This window comes from Falco punctatus (genome assembly GCF_963210335.1).
Source record: "Falco punctatus genome assembly, chromosome: 4".
Classification (NCBI taxonomy): domain Eukaryota; kingdom Metazoa; phylum Chordata; class Aves; order Falconiformes; family Falconidae; genus Falco; species Falco punctatus.
In genome coordinates this window covers 62,622,366-62,645,099 of record NC_137583.1, presented here as the reverse complement: position 1 = coordinate 62,645,099, position 22,734 = coordinate 62,622,366, and the positions used below count along the sequence as shown (strand labels likewise).

Sequence of the window (22,734 nt, the reverse complement as noted above, 5' to 3'; positions counted from 1 at the left end):
GGCTGAAGGAGTGGACCACTCTCTGGAGGACTTAATTTTATTTGTACCTTTGCCACAAAGTTCCTGTGATGTGCTAGCTGAGTTACTTAACTAAACGCACCAGGTCAATAACTGCATTCCTCGTTCCGTGGGTGCATGACTCTACACTGCAGGGTATGATCACTCAAACTGCTCAGCTCTCAAAAGCAAGTGAAAGCTATGGAAAACCTCTCCACCCTCAGTCTATAAAATTCTATGTTGTAACCCATTATGAGATAGAAGGGGGCTACCGAGATGCTTGTCAAACCGGACACCAAAAATTAACATCAAAAACACTCACTTACTGCATCTCTCCACCCAAGCAGGGGTTTAAAAACACTGCTTCTGAAACATTCATACTATGACAGAGGAAGACAAATACCTATATTGAATTAACTGTCTCCAAAACAAGACTTTAATACTCTGCAACAAATTCTATACGGGATCACGTGTTAAATAAACAAGTGCAAATAGATGTTCACCCAGCATCTGTATTTTGTATCCCAAATATAACACAGATCCTGCAAAACAGATAATTTGATTATATAAGCTTCTCTTCTGCATATGCATGAAACCTCAATGAGTTCTGACATTTAACTTCTGAGTATCGTAACTGCCTGTAAATCTCTTTATATGACTTGTTTATTCATTTAGCATTTACAGAACTGTTTTAATACGCCTCTCCAAGAAAGAATCACATTACAAAACATTCTCTGTATGAAGATTAGTGGAACTTCACAATCGACTTGTTAATGGTGTTGGCAAACCTGCAAGTGAAACCGCAATAAACATTTCTGTAGTTGCCCAAAACACGTTTCCCCCTCCCACACAGTTTCCAGTTTTCACAACATGCCCTTATCTTACCTGATCCAACATGCCCTACATACTTGACAAGGCACTTCCCTGTTTCTATGCTCCACAGCAAAGCAGTGTGATCTACAAAGATTAAAAAGTATCTGTAAATATTGTTACAAACGTATGCTTTTCACTTTTAACCTACTCAACAAACAAGTTGTCTTTGAATGTAGAAACAGATTTCAGACATACAACAGACAAGATGCTCTTGACTACCACCCTATATATAAAATATAAAAAGCTTCCTGTCATTACAACTTAATACACATCTCCCCCAAAAAGTAAAGGTGCTGTCCTAATCTGATTAATTTGCAGTGTACTGAAAGGCAAATTCTACTTCTGATATTTTTCTGACTTGGTTATACACTTGCGTATAATGCTTCAACTGGGTATCATGAGATTCAGAAAGAACATAGAAAGCATTTAGTGGTGAAAAAGAGTCAGGCAGTCACTACCAACAGGAGTTCTACGCACAAACTACTTCCTTCCTGCATGTAAGTCCCAAATACACGTAGATCACTGCAGAATACAATGAAAACTTACTTATAAAAGGAAATCGCTCCAAATCCCACTCCTTCACCCTGCCACACCCCAAAATAAATAATTAATTAAGTATCTGTAAGTGGGGAGAAATTTAATGCTGAATTGGAGAATGGCTGTTTCCACGTTCCAGGACAAAGACAAGACATCCCACACAAAGATAAAATGTGCCCCTCAGTGGGCACTAAAATTACAATAGTTCAGTTTATGAAGCAGAGGTTTCTGGTCCATATTTATGTCCAGTAAGTGTCTTCAGATTCTGTTCCAGCTTCAAAAGACTGTCACTTCAAACTGACCAATTTTGACTGGCTACGGTTTATTTCCCTAATAATTTTTTTTTATTATTATTATTATTATTTAATAATAAACAAGCCTCTAGACTGATTTTTGGATCATAACAGATTTAGTGACGTATTCACTAGTACTTGTTCCCTCTCAAGCGGGAAGGAAGGAATCTAGTAAGTTAACACAAACCGAAGATTAAGATTTTTAGCTGCCCCTATACTCCTAGGCAAAAGCCAGATGAATGTAATACAAGAATATGCGAACTATGACTAAGTCTAGAGCTTATACGAAACAAAGGCTAAACAATACTATGATAGAAAGTCTGCAGGGATCTCTGTATAGCACACAGCTGTATAGCATCCTGAGAGAGAGACTTCTCCAAGCAAGCAGTTGCCCAGCCCACCCACTTAAACCATCCAAAAGGTGACTAAGGAGAGCATGACCTGCACAGAAGTTAACTGGCACATATTTTACAAAGGTCAATAAGGATACCTGAAACTTCTAGAAGTTAAATGCATTTCAAGGGAACTCCAATTTAAGAATTTTTCAGCTCCTGAACAGCTTTAAATTGGCTTTTTCAGTGTGTAGCTAACTATTCAAGTATGGGTTTTATCTAGATGTGCTATAGCTTAAGGACTAAACCAGGGTTTTCTAAAGATTCAAGCAACACAAAACTGCAAAACTTTACCAGCAGATGCAGTTCCCAACACCACTGGTTGAGTTTTCGCGACACTGACATCCCAAATACCATCCCTGTGGCCAACATATTCCTTTACCAGTTGACAGATTGCCCTTGATGTTGTAGTTTTAAAACTGGATACAATCTGAAATAGCAGAGACACCAACATATTTTTTTTCACATTGACCCAAGATTAAGTAATTACCTCACAAATACAAATAGATACTAACTTTTTTCATAATGATTCTCAGTGTTCTGACAGTTCACTACTGCGAAAAATTTGACATGTAATGGTAGGAAAGTGAGTTTGGATGCAAACATACCTCTTAATTTCTTCTTTTTTTTCTTTATTAATAACACCCCCCTTCTTACAGAAACTAGGTAAACTATTTTGTACTACAGTAACACAATCTCTACTGGAGTAATGAGTTGTACAAATGCAGTGTGCACTTCCTGTTCAGTTTGGGTAAAGGATTATAATTATTTAAAAAAAAAAAAAAAAAAAAAAAAGACAAAAAACTCAGAACAAAACCAAAAGATAACATGCTCAAAACTTTCCTTGCCTATTCCTAAACAGGTACATCTGATAACTTAAAGACAGTCCATGCTATCCAGTGTGTCTTTGAAAAAAAATACATATTACATAATTATTGTAAATCCAGAAACATTCTCATTTTAAAGACTCACTACTGTTTTTCTTCAAAACCGCACAAAGCTAATCAAATCAAACATTAACCTGAGAGCATATGCCAGTCGTGTAATAAAGCTTAAAAAAAAAAAGCATCAAGCTCATCTAAACATTTGATAAGCACATTCCCTGAAAGTCAGTGCTATTAGAGGAAAACAAAGAAGACTCACTGAATCCAAATTAGTACACATGTAAGGAATACCAAATGAAAGGAAGAAAAAGTCTAGCAAAAATAGTAAAACTACAAGGCAGTCAGTATAGTCCAGGAAGGCTGAAAACACTCAGTATCTACAGAAAGACACCAAATTGCAGAAACTACATTTTCAGATAAAGGGGAGTACAATAATTAAAAAAGGAAAAAAGTAAGTTTGTCTTGCTGGAACACTTCCAGAGACAACTGAAACCAAGAGTGGCAAAAGATTACTTCAAAAAGCAAAACGACTGTTAAAAATACTTTATTTTTACCCCACAAGTCTTGAGGCTCAGAGAACAGTTATCTGAAAAGCTTTCCAAAGCTGAAACAAAAAGATTACTTCAAATTACCAGTGTTTTCCTCCACATGCATTTATGGGCAGGTATCTCTCTGACTAGTTAAGTCAAAACCTTTAAATCCTTCAACACAAATCACATTAAGACTTATCTACAGCTTAGTAAAACTTAGCAAATTAATTAAGTGTTCATTTCAGATACCATAAACTAAGGTTAAAATCCTATCAAGTTTTGTTATCAAAAAAGAAGGTCTTAAGCACATCCTTAAAGCAAATTACTTCCAAAAACATTTTTAAAAGTTAAAGAATATCTGCAAGAGCATTCCAAATCCTAAGCATGTCACCTTTCCAATGATGAATGATAACGCCCTATTTGAATTCCAAATTAACAGCTAATACACATTCAGTTTCACAGCAGAAGGAGAAACAATCATTAAGGATGCAATGAAAAGGAAATGTGTTAATGGTAAAGATTATTAGTTCAACCGTACTGCAGAGTTTCATAAACTCGGAATACAATCCTACAGGTGCAACGTCCACATTGAATACAGTCCTTAAACTAAACGGAGTCAAGTATGAGAAGTGGAACAGTAGAATTAAGTAAGCAGTTAAGGACTAATATAGTGCTCAGCTCAAATGCCAAACCTTAAGTTTTTCAACTCTCAACTCCACGCTCAAACTACACTTGTGTTCTGTCTTTCTAATGTGAGTCAAACACTCATGCAAAGGTTTTCTGGGAGAAACTATCTCTTACTCATAAACAAGCACAGATTTTCCAAAACTGCTGGATAGTGGTTTCATTGATCATTTAATGGCAAGACTGTAAAACTCCTTTTCGAGTATTAGCAGTCTCCATGGAATCACAGAATCATTTAGGTTGGAAAAGACCTTTAAGATCACTGAGTCCAACTGTTAACCTCACACTGCCAAATCCACCACTACACCATGTCCCTAAGCACTGCACCCACACCGTCTTTCAAATACCTCCAGGGATGGTGACTCAACCACTTCCCTGGGCAGCCTGTTGCAATGCTTGACAACCTTTGGGTGAAGAAATTTTTCTTAATATCCAGTATAAACCTCCTCTGGTCCAACCTGAGGCTGTTTCTTCTTGTCCAATGGTTTGTACTCGGGAGACCAACACTTGCCTCGCTACAACCACCTTTCAGGCGGCTGTAGAGCTGAACAGGCTAAACAACCCCACTTCCTTCGGCCACTCCTCTTAGGAGTGCTCCAGACCCTTCACCAGCTTCACTGCCCTTTGCTGGACATGGTCCAGCACCTCAATGTCTTTCTTGTAGTGAAAGGCCCATGGAAGATAAGAGCTCAAGAACACTAACACTGGATATCCATATAGATATTTAATGTACACTTTTTCTGTACTTTTTTTTTTCCCCATCTTTCTTTTTTGCTGCCCTCACTTCACATACCAGTAACTGGATAAACCAGATAGTGCCTCGATTAATTCCTGGTCCCTTAACCATACATAACAATTTTCCAAGATGGGAAATTAAATACTTAAATAACATGCAACTTGTTAAAGAGAAGCCTCTGTACTGCAGAAATTTTTTGAAATAACTGCAGAAGATTTCAGATTATCATATACAAACACAAGTAAATGGGCAATTGTATCTTGACTGTTTCACCTTTGTCTTCTTTCTTATATCCATACAGTTTCATGTACGTCCTTCTATATAGAGATTTGTTAATAAGGAAACAATTGTTTACCATGTAAGCAATTGAAAACTCAATATAAATTGAAACAACTGCATGGCAAACAAATAGAAACACCCTGTAAAAACACCTCTTAAGCAGACAGGACACATTAGAAATAAGAATGAGAACTTGGTCAACTCAGGACCAGTCCAGCAACGTGACACTGTGACTGCTGAATGGAATTTCCTGTGGAGCAACATTAAGCAGTGAGGTCAAAATCTACATATTTCAAAAAGTTTTATTCCTTTCGACTGCTGGGTGAAGAAATACCTTCCTTTAAGAGTCCTTTTCCTGATCCAAAAGAATCAGAGGTCCTGGAAGTTAGTTTGTGATGGAGAAAGTCGTATCATTTCAGTTTATTTTAGGACTCTGCATAAACTCCTAATGTTTTCCTGATGTCTTAACAACTGTCACAGCCAGGGATTGTTAACGTCAGCAATACCACCTTGTTAATATCAAAACACAAATTTCACACAGCGATTCCTGCATCTACAAACAACTGCGGTTAAATTACAGGATCTTGTCCATTAACATACACAAAAAAATATTTTTAAGAGTGCCTAGCACTAAATCTACTCTATCTCTTCAGGATTTGGGCACTGGTAGATACCCTCTGCTGCTAAAAGCATCCTTTTCTGCTATGAGTTTTGTCAACTTAATATTCAGACTTTCAACACAGCTAAGGGATGAAAAGTATCCCCATATCGGTATTTTCTATGAAAGATTTGAATTAAGTATGTTTACCTCAGCATTTTCCCAAGAAAATTGAAAGATTGCTTTAGCCTTAGCATATTTTACCAATACTAAAGCAGTTAAGGATCAGCCTTCACATTAGAACAAGCAAATATTGAAAGCTCTTTTCAGAACAAACCTAATCTCTTCAGAGGTTGACAATCAGAAAAATGTAATCATTTGCAATTACACAAAACAACTGGTTTGTAAAAAGTTTCTTCTAAATTCCCACAGGGGAAAAGGAGGAAAAAAAACCAATTTTTTGGTTTGCCAATAAAAATGCCAATAAAAAAATTAGGCATACAGTAACAGTATAAAGAATGGGCTGAAAAGAAAATTGTGATCACTACCCCACTATATTTAAAACAGAACCCATTTTTGGTGAACAACATTGTTCATTCAGTGCTCACAAAAAAACACAGACTTAAGAATTTCAGAGTTGTTGAACTCATAAGACTCTTCAAATGTTATTTTCCCTGACAGGGTATTAGGGAACTCTAACTGTATCCAGTCAAGATACAGAAAGAAAGATCATAATTTGTCAGAAACTTAGTTACAGCCTTCCCTGAGTTTTAGCTATAGTCTCCGTGGGTCAAGAGACAAATGGTTACAGCTTCAACTCTTCTGTGTAGGAAGAAAGATGCTGCCAAAATAAAGCCACTCCTATGAAGTGCAGAAAGGTTTCCATGAACACACTGGACAGAGGTGCTCTCAGCTTTGTCATTTCCCTCAGTTCTCCTCTCTACCCCCTATTAAATTCAATTCAAAGTCATGGAAAGAAACATGTCAGCACATTCAAACATCTCTTGGTTATCAATTGGTATAATAGGTATGTACAATGTCTATGATAAGGTGTTAAATTCTTCATGTTCCACTACTCATGACTACTTCGCTGTGCATGCATATCAGAACACCAGGAAGCAAAGCAGTTACCCAGGAGTCTCCACCCCATACTTCCCAGCTTCCCACGCTGAAGTTGCAAGGTCCACCTGCCTTGCCCAAGAGAGAAAATGAGCACTATGTTGCAAGCAAGTGAAAGATGACAAGCATGTAACACCAGCCTTAAAAAAAAAAAACAAACAACAAACGCCCCACCACTAAACTAGAGAAAGTACTAACTCACAACTACACAGTAGGTGTGCTAATACTATATTGTCCCTACTAATAGCATGTTGCCCCTATTTAAAAGTGGCCTCATCAAAAAATTTGTGCATCATTAACTCTTAAGAAAAAAAGGCACCTCTATGCATCAGATTGGCAAGCATAAAAAAGAAAGTCTGAGAAACAATAAAATAAAAATACCGAATAAAACATAGTAACTTAGATCTATTTCACCACCCTATTCTTTTATTCTCAGACCTTCAGACTACTTAACAGATGGTACTTCCAAGACACCTACAGTCATTCCATAACCACGCATTAGCCTGCAATACAGGTCACCACAGAGCTTCTTATATAGTTGGTTCACGTACAAGATCCCACTGTGGTTCCCTCACATCTCATTTACGCTTAATAATGTATCATGAAATGACCCTGAGGTAGGACAAAAAGAGAAGTAGGTAAACTCTCCATGAAAATTGTAAAAAGGGAGAGAAAAAGGAAAATAAAAATATCAGACAGATGCAGATATGCAAAATGTAAAACATGAGAAAGGTTAACTGTGCTGAGAGACCAAGCAAAAAAAGATCACTAGCTACTAATTTGCAAGGCTTGCAATGTAAAGGAAGGAAACCTAGTCTCATAGCTAAAAAAAAAGTAATAAAAAAGCCAAAAAACCTAACCTGTATTAGTACACTTACAGATGCCTACTGAAATTCCCATTTCAACTGCAATACCCAAATCTTTATTCAGAAATTCACTACCTACCAAGTTCTCTATTTCCCTCATGAAATTGCATTTTTTTTTCAGTTCTATTTACAAAAGAGTAATCCCACATACACATGCGTGCACACTCTCTCCCCTCCAACATTCATCCTTTAAAAAAGGGGAGCAATAATTGTATAAATGTCATATAGCATGGCTGAAGTAGTGGGTAATTGATGCATCAAAGACAACCATACCATTCCTCAAGAGGCAGATTTACTTAAAGAACAGCACTACTCTGCTTAAAGAAACCAAAATTTACAACTTAAAGACAGTCATGTTAGTCTCATTGAGTACACATTGATGAGTAAAGGTTTAATTTGTCTCATACCTTGCTAGTTGAGGCCTTGTAAGTTGTCTTTAATTTCTGAGAAAGCTGACTGGTACTATGACTGGCTGTTGAGACAAACAAATTCAATGGAAGATATTTCAAATACAGCATTACCTGGTTTGTATAAGTAACTGCTATTAATTCCCTTGATTAAGATTCTAAGTTTTGGCCAGCAAAGTACAAAAATGTGAATTCAAAACCACTAATTTAAGATTCTTTGTTGCTCTCTTACCTTTTGTTTTCAGCTGTCCTTTGCTCAGTTCGGCTCCATCAATTGTCTGTCCTTCAGCTGCTAAACGCTCATTCAGTGTATCAATCTCTCTACGTACTAACAAAACCAAAAAATATCACTAATACAAAAAATTGAGTATCTTTAACAACATCATTAACATACCATTTAAGAATTATTATGGTAAGTAATCTATTTTATGCTTAGGACAGGAGAAGAGATCAATTGTGATTTTATAAAAGCAGGTCTCACCAAGACAAACCAAGAGTCATGCTGGATTTTCCAGAGATCAACCTTGACCCAGATTCCAAGGAAAAGTATTGGTGGCTTCTTACTACTTTTACATGAATAAATGTGGCTAAGAATTAAAAAACCCACTTCTGTGAAATACATGGCACCCCTGTATTGAATTAAATCTAACAGAAGACAGAAAACTTGCAGCATCAGAAAGATTTCAGCCACAGATTTAGTATGTAGTATCTTCTCAACAAAGATTTTATTAATCACAAAATAGTACTCTCCTCTGAATGCCTGTCCACTCTCAAGAGTTTCAGTAAGAAGGGCAGTGCAGCAAATGTATTTATATTTTTTATACTTTGAAATACATTTAAAAACATAGAATGACATACACATTTCACATTTAGCTGTTTTAGAAACACATTATATAAGATCGAAATATTTTCATTGCACATCAGACAAAGCATGTATTTATAACAAGAACATGCTTTTCTGTCAATTAATTGTAACTCTCACCAGTGCCATTATCAACCCAGGACAGAGTGATGGCATAGCTAGAACAAATCAGGTCCTCGCCAATGATTTCCAGTGGCTGGGCTGGGTTAAGGTTGCTCAAATTCATTCTATAAAGCACATTTTCAGTGGTTTATAGTTTTTTCTCAAAATCGGGGCTGATACTCTAAGTCCAGGCCTGTCTCTCCACAGATTCTTAGGACTTCCTTTAGAACTCCCAGGCTTTGAAATGTGGGAGAATGTGATACATGAGGAGTATGATTCTTGCCATTTCTGAGAATTTCACATAAGTCTCAGTTCTCAGCACCAGAAGAGTCAGTTTACACTTCCACACCACACCCAAGTGCTTGAAATGAGCAAAGCAAGATTCTCTTTTCTGTCTTCCCAGTCACATAAACATAAACTTTGATAAAGCACAGACAATATGAAAGAGAAATAAACAAAGAGACAGGCTTGTAGTAACAGATAACTGAAACAAACAAACCAGGCAGATACAAGATTGCCTGAAAGGATTAAGACTGAAGCCTAGAAAGAGTAAGAAAAAGAAGAAACTGAAATTAAGTTGTAATATGGGAAAGGGAGCATATGAAATGCCAGAGAGGAAAAAACTGAGATTCTCTACATATAGTAACTGCAACACTAGTGTAGGAATTAGAGCAAGAACAAGAAATAACAGATCAAGCATCAGAAATGAAAAATTTAGAAACTGTCTAGGGTGTGGAAAGAGATCACAAAGGCCAGGAGTGAACTAGAACTTTGAAATGAAGAAAGAAGATGAAGAAGGAAGAGAAATGGAACGGAAGGAAAATAATCAGACTCTGGAGGGTACAGATTCACCACTTGTTTTCTGACAATTTTTGAATGCTGGAGAGGGAAACCCCTATTTTTTTTGCTACCATCCAAGTTCTCACCAGGAGGCTGTGAACTCAGTTGTGCAAACTGTCACTAAAAAAATGTGTAGTGTTGATGATAGTCTTTAAACAACACAATCTCAATTTTTAAAAGAATAAAAAACCAGCACATTTTCAAAAAGCACACAAGAACTTTTTTAACATGAGTGTTTGGTTTAACTGTGGGAACAGATTAGGTGTGGAAAAAAATTTGACTTGGAGCCAAATCAGACAGACTCCACAATTCAGAAGCCAAGCCACACAAAGCTTCCAAAATCCAGCAAGGAAAATTGAGCAGAGGTTATACTGTATGACTGTCTGTGTTACTTACTTTGGATATTCTTATATCACCTTGGATCACAAAAATTAAAATACGACTGCCCTGTCATTAAACAAACAACATTTTTTGCAGATAACACCTGCAATTTTTATCTGAGTGCTCACCTTCAAAATTCATGAACAGTTGCAGGTGCTAGTTATGCAACGTACTAAGTAGCAGTACCACCACATTTTAAACTTTTTCAAAGACACTTTTCCAATTTTATTTACTGATATTACATCATTAAAATTAAGCCTGTAAATATACAACAAAGCCACAAACTTCAATGACTGAAAGGAGTTACTCCCAGATTAGCATGGTATGTACAGAGCCTACAATGAATGACAAGGAGACAGCCACTACTTCAGTTTCTTGGCCTATGAGCCAAGGAGGGTGATGCACATCAGTTCTCACTACTTGTGGCAAAGAGCTAAGAAAGTGATTTTTACAAAAAGGTACAAACTCCATCTTTGACAACAAGTTCAAAACAATTCTTAAATTCCTCAGAGAAAAGCTATGTTAATTACACTACAGTATCCAAGGAAAGCACCTCAGTTACCACTGCTACATCCTAAATAAAAAAAAAAAAATCATAAATTGCTGGAAAAAATAGATACTCACATTCTAAATTTTCAATATACAGGTTTTCAAACTCCCGTTCAATTTGTCCAAAAAGTTCAAGGAGTGTATTCCGGACAGATGATGGTAATTTAGAATCCTAGGAGGCAAAATATTGGGGTTTATATTTTTCTTTACATATATTTTATGCAGTTACTCTTCAATCTTAAACCGATTTTAACAGTTCTCTCCATCTCCCAGCAACAAGGGAAATTAAAACTACTACTGGTGTAGAACACAAAATTTAAAGCTCTGTGCACCACACAGTTACTCATTTTACATACTCCTCTTTCAAGGGACAGAATTCAAATCACCTGGGGGGCTGTCTTCATTAGAGAAAAATTATAAAACCAAGATACATGTACAACTTGTTAAAAAAAAAAGTGGAAAAAATTTACAATATAATGTCAAGGTGCTTCCAGTTCAAGGAAGAAAGAATACCTTTGGTTGACAACATAATTCAGAAGTTGCCTGCATTAGGATAGGAAGTTGTCATCACAAAGCACTTTATTACCAAAGCTTGAGACAAGTTTGAAAGGATAGTTTATTTTTAACATTTACCTACTTTTGTCACTAACCACAACTAACTGTGAAGGAAACAAACTACAATTTCTAATCCTCCCCTCCCCAGGAAGTGATTAATCAAGCATTTCATCTTCACAGAAAGTATCACAGAAAGTATTTTGAAGCAAATTCACAGAAGAGGACTGATTATTTCCTTCACCATAATCAACATAGCAATTCTGAGGCACAAAACCAAGTATGTAATAAAACCACTAACAGAGGATTTATATGATCTGAGCTCAATACACAGCTTGACCAAGTTTCTTCTGGCAAGTTACTTAAGTTTTATTCATCTGCCTATAAAACGGAGATCAGCACCATATTGTCCCGGAACAAATGCATACCATATCCAAAACAAGTAAGTACTGATTTCTGTTGGGAGTCAAGGTTCTCACTGTATCAACGATTCTGTTATCAGACACTGTTGAGCAGACAGCGAGTAAAGCAGAAAACAACTGACTGCAGTATTGAGAACCTAGTACTAACAAACATCTTTAAATTTAAAGCATAGCATGCTACTAAAAAATGGCAAATCAGAATGGAGAAAATATTGTCACTATTCTAATAACTATAATCAATTAATCCACTACAAGTATGGATCAAAAGATGATCCATCCTTGCTCACTACACAAATAAATTCTACTAAATCTGTTCCACTCTTCAGTTGTTGTTGGACCACAATACGTAGGCTGGCTTACTGCACTTACTTATCTAGGTAGCCAGCTAAAAATGTATTTTAAAAGAAGTTTCCACTTAACTGAGCCTTCCCCTAACAATGAAAAAGCTCAACTACTCCTTTGTAGCATATCTAACCCATCATCTCAGAAATCAGGAAGACAACATCTTATTATTGGAAAAACCTGTAAATAATGCAGCTATATTAAAAACCTGAGAAATGCCTATGTAAGGAAACAAGTTACCAAATTTCAAAATGAAATTATTATGGTATCTTGTATATCGTATCATCAATATGTCAATGTTTACCTGTCCAATATACAAGGAATCTGCCCATCAGCAACATCTACTTTTTTAAACAAAGCAAAAACATGTAATTTCAAAATCTTAACATCATCAGCTATGAGCAAAAAAAGAAAATGAGTGAGATTCTGCCACAGCACAAACCACTATTTCAGGTCTAGAAGTACCGAAGAAGCATTATTGGAATAGAAGTACAAATGTTATCACAGGACACCACCCAATTTTGAGTGAGCTTCATTATTCAATGCAAGTTTAAGGATGAATATAGCTAGTTTTGTTCTTCAGTGTTCCTGTACACCCAAATCAAAAGAAATCCGTTCCATTCCCACAGTGACTGGATCAGGAGGAATCGTGCGCACACTCGCCATGCGAGGGCAGCACGCGCCTTCCACCAAGCCAGCATCTAAACACCAGAATTTAGTATCGCTCACATTTCAGTTCATACAGTCATGATTATTTTTTCAGAAACAATTAGAAAAGCCTATCATGATCCTGATTTTATAAGTTCTTTCTGAATATCAGTTTTAAAGCAAAAAGCAAGACAAACCACTAACAGCCATGACAGAGCACATCTGCTTTGTGCATAATTCAGTTTTAGACCAGTTTCACAGCTACTTTAAGCTGTGGCACTGTGCTGAAACAGGCGCTGTGCTCAAAGAAGTGGCACTATGCTGCTTATGCCCCCCACGATATTCCTTCCTGCATCTTCATCTGCCTCTTCCTTGAGACAATACTTTTGTTCATGCATTCAGTGTCAACCAGAATGTGAAACAGATCCTGACTAAAACCAACTTGAAACAAAATTGATTAAACAAGAATACTATACAAATGAAACAGTAAGAGAAACACTAAAGTTGGAAGAATTATTTCTGCTTCAATTACCCAATAATCCCATACAGCAAGGTTATGAAAGAAACTAAGTTGTCCTACAATTTTTGAAATAGAAAAGGAGAGGTAGGAAAGGTTTCCATTGCACTTCTCAGAGCCTGAAAGCGTAAGCAAATCTAAACCCATCCTCAAGTAACAAGCATAGTAAAACACATCCACTTTACCATCTTTAAAGTTGGCATTATTTAAATTAGCTTATTAAAATACCATGCAATAATGTTATCTGTTTATCTGCAAAAGTACCTATGTAGATCTCATGTGGTTCAAAGCTACACTGTGAAAGGGCATTAACACTCTCGTTAGAATCCGCCACTGGCTGTTCAAGGTTAAAAGTCAACAAAATTAAGTGAGATGATACATAACACACTTAAAATATGTAAATGTTTTAAATAGTACAGCATAATACACCTACAGAGTTTGATAGAAGTACTAAAACAGCTTAAAATTTTGATTTACTAGACAGAAGTGACAGCACGGCTTGACCTCTCAGCTGCCCTTCACTCTTTCCCTGAAGTAAGGCTGAAATAGTCCAAATACATGAACAGTTTTCCATCCAAGTACTTACATTCTCCAACTAGAAGCAACAGCTTGGGCTCTGTTAGTTCCCAGAAAACTAACAGTGTAATTTATGAATAATAGATTCAATTAAAAAAAAAAAAAGTCACAAAAAAGAGAAAAGACAAGGTTTTCCCTTCAGAGCATCTGCAGAGTCCATAAAGGGAGGTTTCTCGTAGCCAAACATTGTTAGCATTTCAAACCACTTCTCTGATAAAAATAAAGTTTTTTGCATCATCTTTGCCAGGCCTGCATTAACATTGCACACTCAATTTGACAATAAATAGTTTTCAAACTGATATTTGCTTATCTATGGCAGAACTACTTCAAATACTTCCTACAGGAACCTTACCTACAGTTAATGTCAATATTATGTGGAACACTCCCAAGTGGCTCCAGACTGCATCCACTACACAGACTGACATGATTAAATAAACTCTGTTGTTGTTCTTTCCCTTAAATTTAATACATAGAATATCACACCTTCATTTGAGCCAAATTATAAAAAAAAACAACACAGCAACCAAACAAAAACAAACCCACACAAACAAAAATCTCAGTTAGCTCATGCCTCTGTCAAGCAGGCAGTATTTGTTTACTTTATGGAAAGGAATGCAGAACAGCATTCCCACTAATACCTTCCCTATCAGAGTCATAATAACAAGTATTTTGGTTTATTCATATTCCTGGGTTACTACTATTCCAAATTCAAACTTAGGAACTATCAAAAATCAATCTTCAGCTTTAAAGGAAGGGGGGCAGGGGGGGCCTACAGCAAAATAAACAGGCTGTTTCTTTGTATTTCTTCACGATTTTATCATTCATGTATGAACACACAAAAGCCAATATAAAGCTCCACAGGCCTGAATACAATCTGAAACACTGTTAACATCCACAGCAGTCTCCGAAGACAGCACTTACAAGCAAGACAGTCTGCTGGCCCTGAAGCTTTACTGGGCGTATTTAATTACTTAAGGTTTATTTCATTTCTTCACATAGAAAACACTCATTAAAAAGTTACAGAAGTTCCCCGAGCAGCAGTGTATAATCGTACCTGTCCTTCCAACATGTCTCTCTGCAGTCCTGCCCGTTCTTGCTCGGAACTGTTGGTTCTTCGGATTGAAAGACTGTGTGATTTACGCTTCTGCTTTGCTTGGCGAGCAGATGCACAACTTCCACTTTCTATTGGCATTACTTCAAAAAAACAGCTTCACGGAGGCTCCTATGATAAACTAAGGAGAAGCATTACATTTACAAATTGCTTTGCAAACTAATCAGAGTTTAACATACTTTTTTCTCAAAATAGAAATATTTAATTCTACTAAATTTTGGTGTTGTTTGGGTTGTCATTAAAAGGAAGGGTTCCCTATTACTTACAGCTATTCTTCAAACAACATTAAGTTCAAAAACATGTATGCATGTATGTAAATAAAGTGGAATCACTTCTGCATTACTTATTCATTAGCTAACAAACCTCCACAAAAAGAAAACAACTTCCACTACCTTGCCCATTCTGGAGAGCGCTAGCAGAGACAGCCCCAAATGCTTCCAGGAAACAACTATTACGCATACTATATTCCACCAAAATGCATGCAAAATTAAAACCCAGCTGGAAAATGAAAGCAAACAGACATGATAATTTAGGGACACTGTCAGGTTAAAAATGTAGTATGCAAGATTAAGTGTTAGTATACAAAATTTAATGGATGTGCTTGTCGACACATAAGCAGAACTTAATTTTAATGATGGAAGTTCTGAAAACTACTTTCCAAAATTTTTGGCAGCTCACAGTTTCACTTTCTTGGTAGTAAAAGTGCCTATGAACTTACGAGAACAGTAGAAGTGCACCTGACTTACCAGGCTGTTGCTGTTAATTTTTGTCAGCTTGTTAAAGCCAAATAAGCATTTTTAATATCCCTAAGAGCACCTGACAGTATCACCAATTAGTATTACCATGCATGATATACTGCTTTCCCCTGTTTAAGAAAAATCAAATTATGTTTGATTTCTTGCATAGATGTGGAGAATATGTACTTTACTGTCAAAATCTTATTTTTAAAAAACATTTAATTACTGGATTTTTTTAAACCAGATATTCAACAGATTTTATTTTATTTTCATGGGGTACCAGTTGTTAAACATTTCAAATGTTTTTGAAAGTTTTTGAGTAATCAAACCTATCATGAACATTGAGAACAAAATAAAAATTCATTCTCCAGCATAAATGATTTCTGAAACAATTACAACTTAAAATAGCTGCAATAGTCTGCAGAGAAATAGGAGAGCAGAGTTGGCAAAGCTAACAAGGCAACTGAGCTTCCTTTTAAATAAGTTGATCACAGAAAACTTACAGCAAACCCAGGGCCATTTCCAATTTAAGATCCACCGGCACACTAGATCTCAAGCTAGGAATGAGCACCATCACTATTAACAAGACTAGGCATTAACCAGTTCAGTGGGTTTGACATGGTATTTTCAGCTTTTTAACATATCATAAAGCCAAGGAAACCAAAGAAAGCATACCTTGCTAAAAACACAGTATGTGCCATAAATAATAACAACTTTAAATTTGCTTTGGTTTTTATGTCATGAAAATATGCACAGATACATAAATTTATATCAAAATGAGACAGATTTAGTTAGGGATTTGATGCCCATCTATCCTCAAATTTTCTCATTAAAAAAACTGGTATTTTAATTAGCTTTTGGAACAGATGATTTCCAGTAACCTGACACCAATTCCATAGTGAATCTAAAATAAAATTCAGGTTGCACCTGTATCTTTTACTGCACTGAAATGATTTTGTTCATTTCCTCTGGACTCAGCACAGTCCTCCCCTGCACCTAATCCCAGCAGAGCTTTTTATGTGTGATTAATCAGTAGTAACTAATCAGCTATATTCACAAATTAAAAAACTAAATTAACTACCATTGGGCAGTTTCTTCTTTGACTGGATATCTTTTTTCACTGTGGCTAGATTCCTCTACCACAGAAAGACAGGATGAAATTTAAAAAAGCCCATCCCATAAACAAATTATTGCCAGTTTTCTGGGCTTCACTAAGTATCTTCCTATTCTTGGACTTATGGTCAAGAATTAGGAACAGGTTTTCAGTGCTCACCACATTTCTGTTTCTTTTCAAAACATGATCATATCCCAAACACATTTATATTCTCTTCTCTTCCACCCTCCTTCCTACCTCCCTTGAGAGCCACTCTTTCAATGGCTCAGTTTACTATTTCTGCAGTACTCAGGATTAATTTTTAAGGCCCAAAGCACCAAACTGTGTGCACACACATAGACAGCTATACATACACAGTTACATATCATGACATAAACCACTTAACACCATTTCAATTAAGCTCTGTGGGAAAAAAAATAATCTAATTTCTTATTCCTGCCAGATACGGCTCCTGAGCTGTACACAAATATGTTAATATGGTTTATGCCTTAGCAGGCATTGTTTTAACTATGTTAACTTCCATTTGCCCTCTGGTGCCAAACTACTTCATCTTAGAGGACTTTACCAAGAAATACCCTTTTCTGGATGGCTTCATAAAATCATGTAATGATTTAGGTTGGAAGGGACATTTAAAGGTCATCTAGTCCAACTCCTCTGCAATAAGTAGAGTCATCTTCAACTAGATCAAGTTGCTCAGAGCCCTGTCCAACCTGACCTTGAATGTTGTTTCCAAGGATGAGGCATCTACAGCCTCTTCAGGCAACCTGTTCCAGTGTTTCACCACCCACATCATAAAAATTTCTTCCTTATATCTAATCTAAATCTACCCTCTTTTAGTTTGAAACCATTATCCCTTGTTCTGTCACTACAGGCCCTCATAAAAAGTCTCTCTCCCTCTTTCTTAAAAGCCCCCTTTAATTATTGAAAGGCCACAACAGGGTCTTCTCCAGAGACAACTCTCCCAGGCTAAACAACCCCAACTCTCTCAGTCCCTCTTCATAGCAGAGGTGTTCAAGCCCTCTGATCGTTTTTGTGGCCCTTTTTCGGAGTCACTCCAAAAGGTCCATATCTTTCTCACACTGCCTTTCTTGTACTGCACATTCTCAGCTTTGTGGGCTGCAAGCACACATTGCTGCATCATGTCAGATGTTTCATCCACCAGTATCTCCAAGTCTTCCTCTGCACAAATGCTCTCAACCCATCTATCCTCTAGTCTGTACTGACACTGGGGATCACCCCATCCAAGGCGCAGGACCTTGCACTTGGCCTTGTTGAACTTCATGAGGTTCGCGGGGGCCTACTCCTCAAGCCTGTCAAGGTCCCTCTGGATGGTATCCCTTCCCTCAAGAGAATCAACCGCACCACTCAGTACCAGTACGTACAGATTTGGGAGCTATACATTCTAGCATATAGAATTTAAAGGGACACAGTCAAATGGGCGAGATTACATGTTTACATACTGAAATTCTCACATCGACTACATAAAAGTTTCTACTGTCACAGCTCATAAGCAAACAGAAAAGATGAGGTAAGAAGGACCTCCGTTACTGTATTTATTTGGTAGCAGCACTTCATCTGCAGCCAGTGTCACTGACCGTGACTGCGTTCTCCTCATGCACCAGCATGACCACATCACTCATGCACTGTACTGGAGAGAGCAAGCATGCACGCTCGTCCCCAGGCTCTGCAAGAGGGTGCACACAGCCATAGCAAAGCTGAAACCAAAGAGGCCACAAGCAGTCATGTGCACACAGAGGATAGGAAGGAGAAGCCAAAGGGGATGAGCTTCACTGCCTTTAATATTGTTCTGAATTCCACCAAATAGCCTGACAAACTTTCCAGTAAGGGAGCAATAACTAGAAGTTTTTAGAACCAGGATGTAAATTCAGGTTTTAAAAGTGACAGTGTCCCTTTAAATATTAACTTCACTTTGACAATTTCAGATTTATTTTGATGCTAATTGCAACAGTAAGAAGCTGTAGATTTTTCAAGCGTAGATTTCACAAAACAGATCCTTGGCAATATGATGCTAAAAAAATAAATAAATAAGGTGCTCATTTCTAGCAGTTACCTGATTCCCCTTATTATGTAAGGTTTTCAAACAATGAAAATTACCTGTCCAGAATATCAGTGTCATGTTACATATCCTATGAAAACCATATTAAATATTGATTAGTGAAACATTCAGTAGTATACAAACCAGTCAAAGTCTTTCACAGTTTTGAAAATTTTGTAGTTAAAACACACCAGACAACAGGGAAGGGGGGTGAGGGAAAACATCAAAACAAGTCAAGGCTAAGCACCAAATCCCAGTCAAAGTAAGAAAAAAGACTTCAAAATAACCCATTATATACTGTTAGTCAGATGTACCTAATCATAACTTTTGAGTGCTACAAATGGGTTCTGAAAAGATAAATTCACTTTCCTTCTACTTAGTAATACTACAAGATGAAAAATTACAAAGTACAGAACTCTTGTTCCCTGAACCAAATGAAGCTGAATTCACAAAAGCTAAAAATCATCAATCAAGAGTAAAAAAAAAAGCTAAACAAAAGTACTTTCCGACAAAAAACAAGCAAAAAAAACCCCACAGAAAATGGGGGGAAATGTTGTATCACTAAACAATATTTATTAAGGGGGGCAATTCACAAGCACTGCAGTATTAAAAAGTGAGCTTATGAAACATATTGAGCTATTCTGCTCAACCGTTTTGGAAAATGCTGCTTTTGCATAGTGTTCTTCACACAGCGATCCATCAAAGCCTCAGGAGAATGGTACCAAATGAATTTCTGACAAATTCAATCAGCATAAGTAGGGGAGAAAAAGATGTCCTAGAAAACATCTAGACCACAGGTGATTACAACTTTCTAAATGCAACGATACTTCAGTATTTCAAGTACTTTAATTAAACTCGCAGCATATTTTAGAGTGTGTTAAATTAAAGTTCTGCCACCTACCTTTCTGTGACAGGTGTTACCATGAATTCAGTCACAGGAAATATTTCATCAGAGTAACAGTTAAGAGCAGATGTGTAACCAAGTGCTGTTTTATTTAGCTACAACAAAGAAATGGCACTAAACAGAAGTGCGCACACTGGTCTTACTAGACTTAAAAATTCACTGCAGCTATCAACTAATTCTACTTGCCTACTACTTCTACTCTTGAACACAGAACAAGCAGACTGCTGAAAGGAAAGAATTCCTGGAGTATGCATGCTGCTGAAGCCAGGAAGAAAATCTGTTTTAAGAAGTGTCAGGCACAGACAGAACGGCTACAGTATTGCATTTCCTTTTTTGTTCATACAAGACAACACAGAAGTCTGTAAAGGGAAAAGCATCAGGAAGTTTCAGCAATATCTTATCCAAGATTTCCCTGCTCCATTTTGTTTAGAGTTTCACAATAGCAATACTTACTATTTAAAGGATTGTATTACAAAAAAAAATAAATAATCAAAGAACACAGAAATTTTTTTACTGTATTTGCTCTTAAATGTCTTAGCCTCAGGTCTCTCATTTTCAAACACAGTTTAGAACAAAATTTCAGTGTATACTACGTAAGAAACGAACGCTTTTTACAATAGTAATTATTCTGTGCAACATTAAAACCTTAAGATACAAAGATGCCAATTAACATGGGTGAGGGGGTTTGGGGTTTTGATCTTTTGGTTTAGGTTGGGGATTTTTCCACAAGGCAGAGAGGGAAAGGCAAAAAAAGAAGAGAATGATTACAGTTATTACCTTCTTACTTACACATAACTCAATTTGACAGCATTACTCATGAGTTAAGGGAATTTAAGTACCAATGTTCGCCTCTACAATCTTTATTAATATGCAAAGAAACTGGATTTAAAAGAGCAAAACTTCCATTTTGAGGTCTTCCGTGAACAACTTGTTTCAAAGATGCTGTACATTCAAATTCCATTAATTCAATGCAAGCTCCAAGCATACAGCACACCTGAGAAAGACCAGGCTAAACAGATTTCTTTGTAAGAGTAGTTGTTTTGCTAAAGATAAATATTTAGGAAACAAAACCATCCCAGATCATGACAGAGGATGCTAGAACCACTGTCAAGTGTGCTCAAACCTTATGAAATCTCACTCAAGCACTACAACATTAATTCTTCTTCTAAATTTAGTGCAGCATACTTCAAACAAAACTGGATGTTCCTCGAAATGTAAAAGGGGAAAGCATCCACCACTGAAAAGGTCGCAACCTCCCTTCAACAGAAAGCATAGTAAAAAACTGTACCAATGAATTTGAAGTATGTTATACATCTGGAAATCGACAATAAAAGCTTTAACGCATTACTAAGTACCTACTCTGACCAAGCTTCTAGCATCAACATCCAAGTGTAAGCCAGCCCAGTTTTGCTGCTAGCAAGCTTTTATCTTGCTAATTCAACCATGACAGCAAATGCTGCAATCACACCAAAATGCAGTGCAGACTTAGCCTGCCAAACAGTCTCTACTAAAGCAAGAAATTGTACTCTCAACCAGACAGACTCATTTTGACTAACATTAAACAATAATAAATATCAAACTTGGATGGGGGGTTGGTTTTTTTAATTTATAATATAGAAAAAACCTGCCTGGGTCCACTAATAATCACGAGACCAAGACCTGTTAAGTGAACTTGCTGATGTCCTGAAAGCATACAACTCCTTCGAGATCTGTGCTACCTACGCTCGCTGAGTGTGCTCACAGTTTCAACCAGTTTAAATGGTACAGGGTACAATATAACCTTACATTTAACACTAGTTAATTACCTATGAGTATATATCGTACTTTGTTTTATCAACAGGTATTGGTTAGCTGACTTTACTGAGGAATTCAAAAGACAGAATCAGGTCCTGCTAGATTACTGCTGGTTAAATGCTAAAATATGTTTGAAGGCTACTCTATTTCCTTAGCTGTTTCACGGACATTTTAGCTCCCATTCCTGTATGAGCAAATCTCTAATAGCCTAGAAGTAGTCTAGATGCATGTGCAGGTATGTATGCAAATAGAAAACCTGAGGGTGAAGAATCCAGAAGACGTTTAAGAGCAAAGGCAGTTTAACCAGGTATTTGTTTAAGGAAACACCGCACCATATTCAGAGGCCTGAATCTTATTGTGCTAGTCTAAACAAACAATATGTAGGTACTTATTATGAAGTACCAGACAAATTGCAATTATGCTTTTATGTAAGCAGAGTGACCTCTAATATCATTGCTCTTCATTTGGGAATATATTATTTGCTAATAAATTAGCATCTTCTACTGCTTCAAACACCAACAAAAGCAAGCAACTTTGACACTAACTGTAATACATTTAGCAAGCTTTTCCAACACACCAATAAATAAACTTTGTACAGCACATTCTTGAAGCATTTCCTCATATGGCCTACCACAGAGAACTTACCAAACTTTCCAATAGCACATGTAACAGCACTGCAAGTACCTAGTCCTATCATCCTGAAACACTAAGACAGTCTCAAAACAGTCAGTAGGTATTACTCAAGGAAATAACAAACCACTCTGGCTTGTAAGAACACCATCGCAATTCTCATCCATTCCTCAGTACTAACAAACTCTCCACCACAGGGGTTTGAAGCAGTGGCCTCCAAAACAAGGCCCTCACCCTGGCCTGCAACCCACAAAACAAGCTACTAGTCTTAGCTCCAAGACTTAAAAATTCCATGACAAAAAACCATTCCAATCTCATCTCAAACATGTAACTTAACTTCTCCTTACTTGATGCATACTAGTCCTGGCTTGCAGTTTCTGGATTTTGTAGAAGCAAGCTCTT

At 36.8% G+C, this 22,734-nt stretch overlaps 1 protein-coding gene across 2 annotated transcripts in view; it reads right to left on the bottom strand.

The window, feature by feature from the left end:
- WDR37 (WD repeat domain 37) overlaps positions 1-22,734 on the bottom strand; it is a 54,252-nt gene that overhangs the window by 23,513 nt on the left and 8,005 nt on the right. Inside the window, exons 2-8 of one of the 2 annotated variants that reach the window (XM_080385117.1) lie at positions 19,064-19,095; positions 15,041-15,218; positions 11,005-11,101; positions 8,428-8,523; positions 8,196-8,260; positions 2,387-2,522; positions 883-954 (exon numbers count right to left, since the gene is read on the bottom strand). In XM_080385117.1, coding sequence (XP_080241243.1) covers positions 883-954; positions 2,387-2,522; positions 8,196-8,260; positions 8,428-8,523; positions 11,005-11,101; positions 15,041-15,178 — 604 coding nt within the window. In that variant the 5' untranslated portion in view covers positions 15,179-15,218; positions 19,064-19,095. The remainder of the gene's footprint in view (positions 1-882; positions 955-2,386; positions 2,523-8,195; positions 8,261-8,427; positions 8,524-11,004; positions 11,102-15,040; positions 15,219-19,063; positions 19,096-22,734) is intronic. The other variant, XM_080385116.1, reaches the window with a different exon arrangement.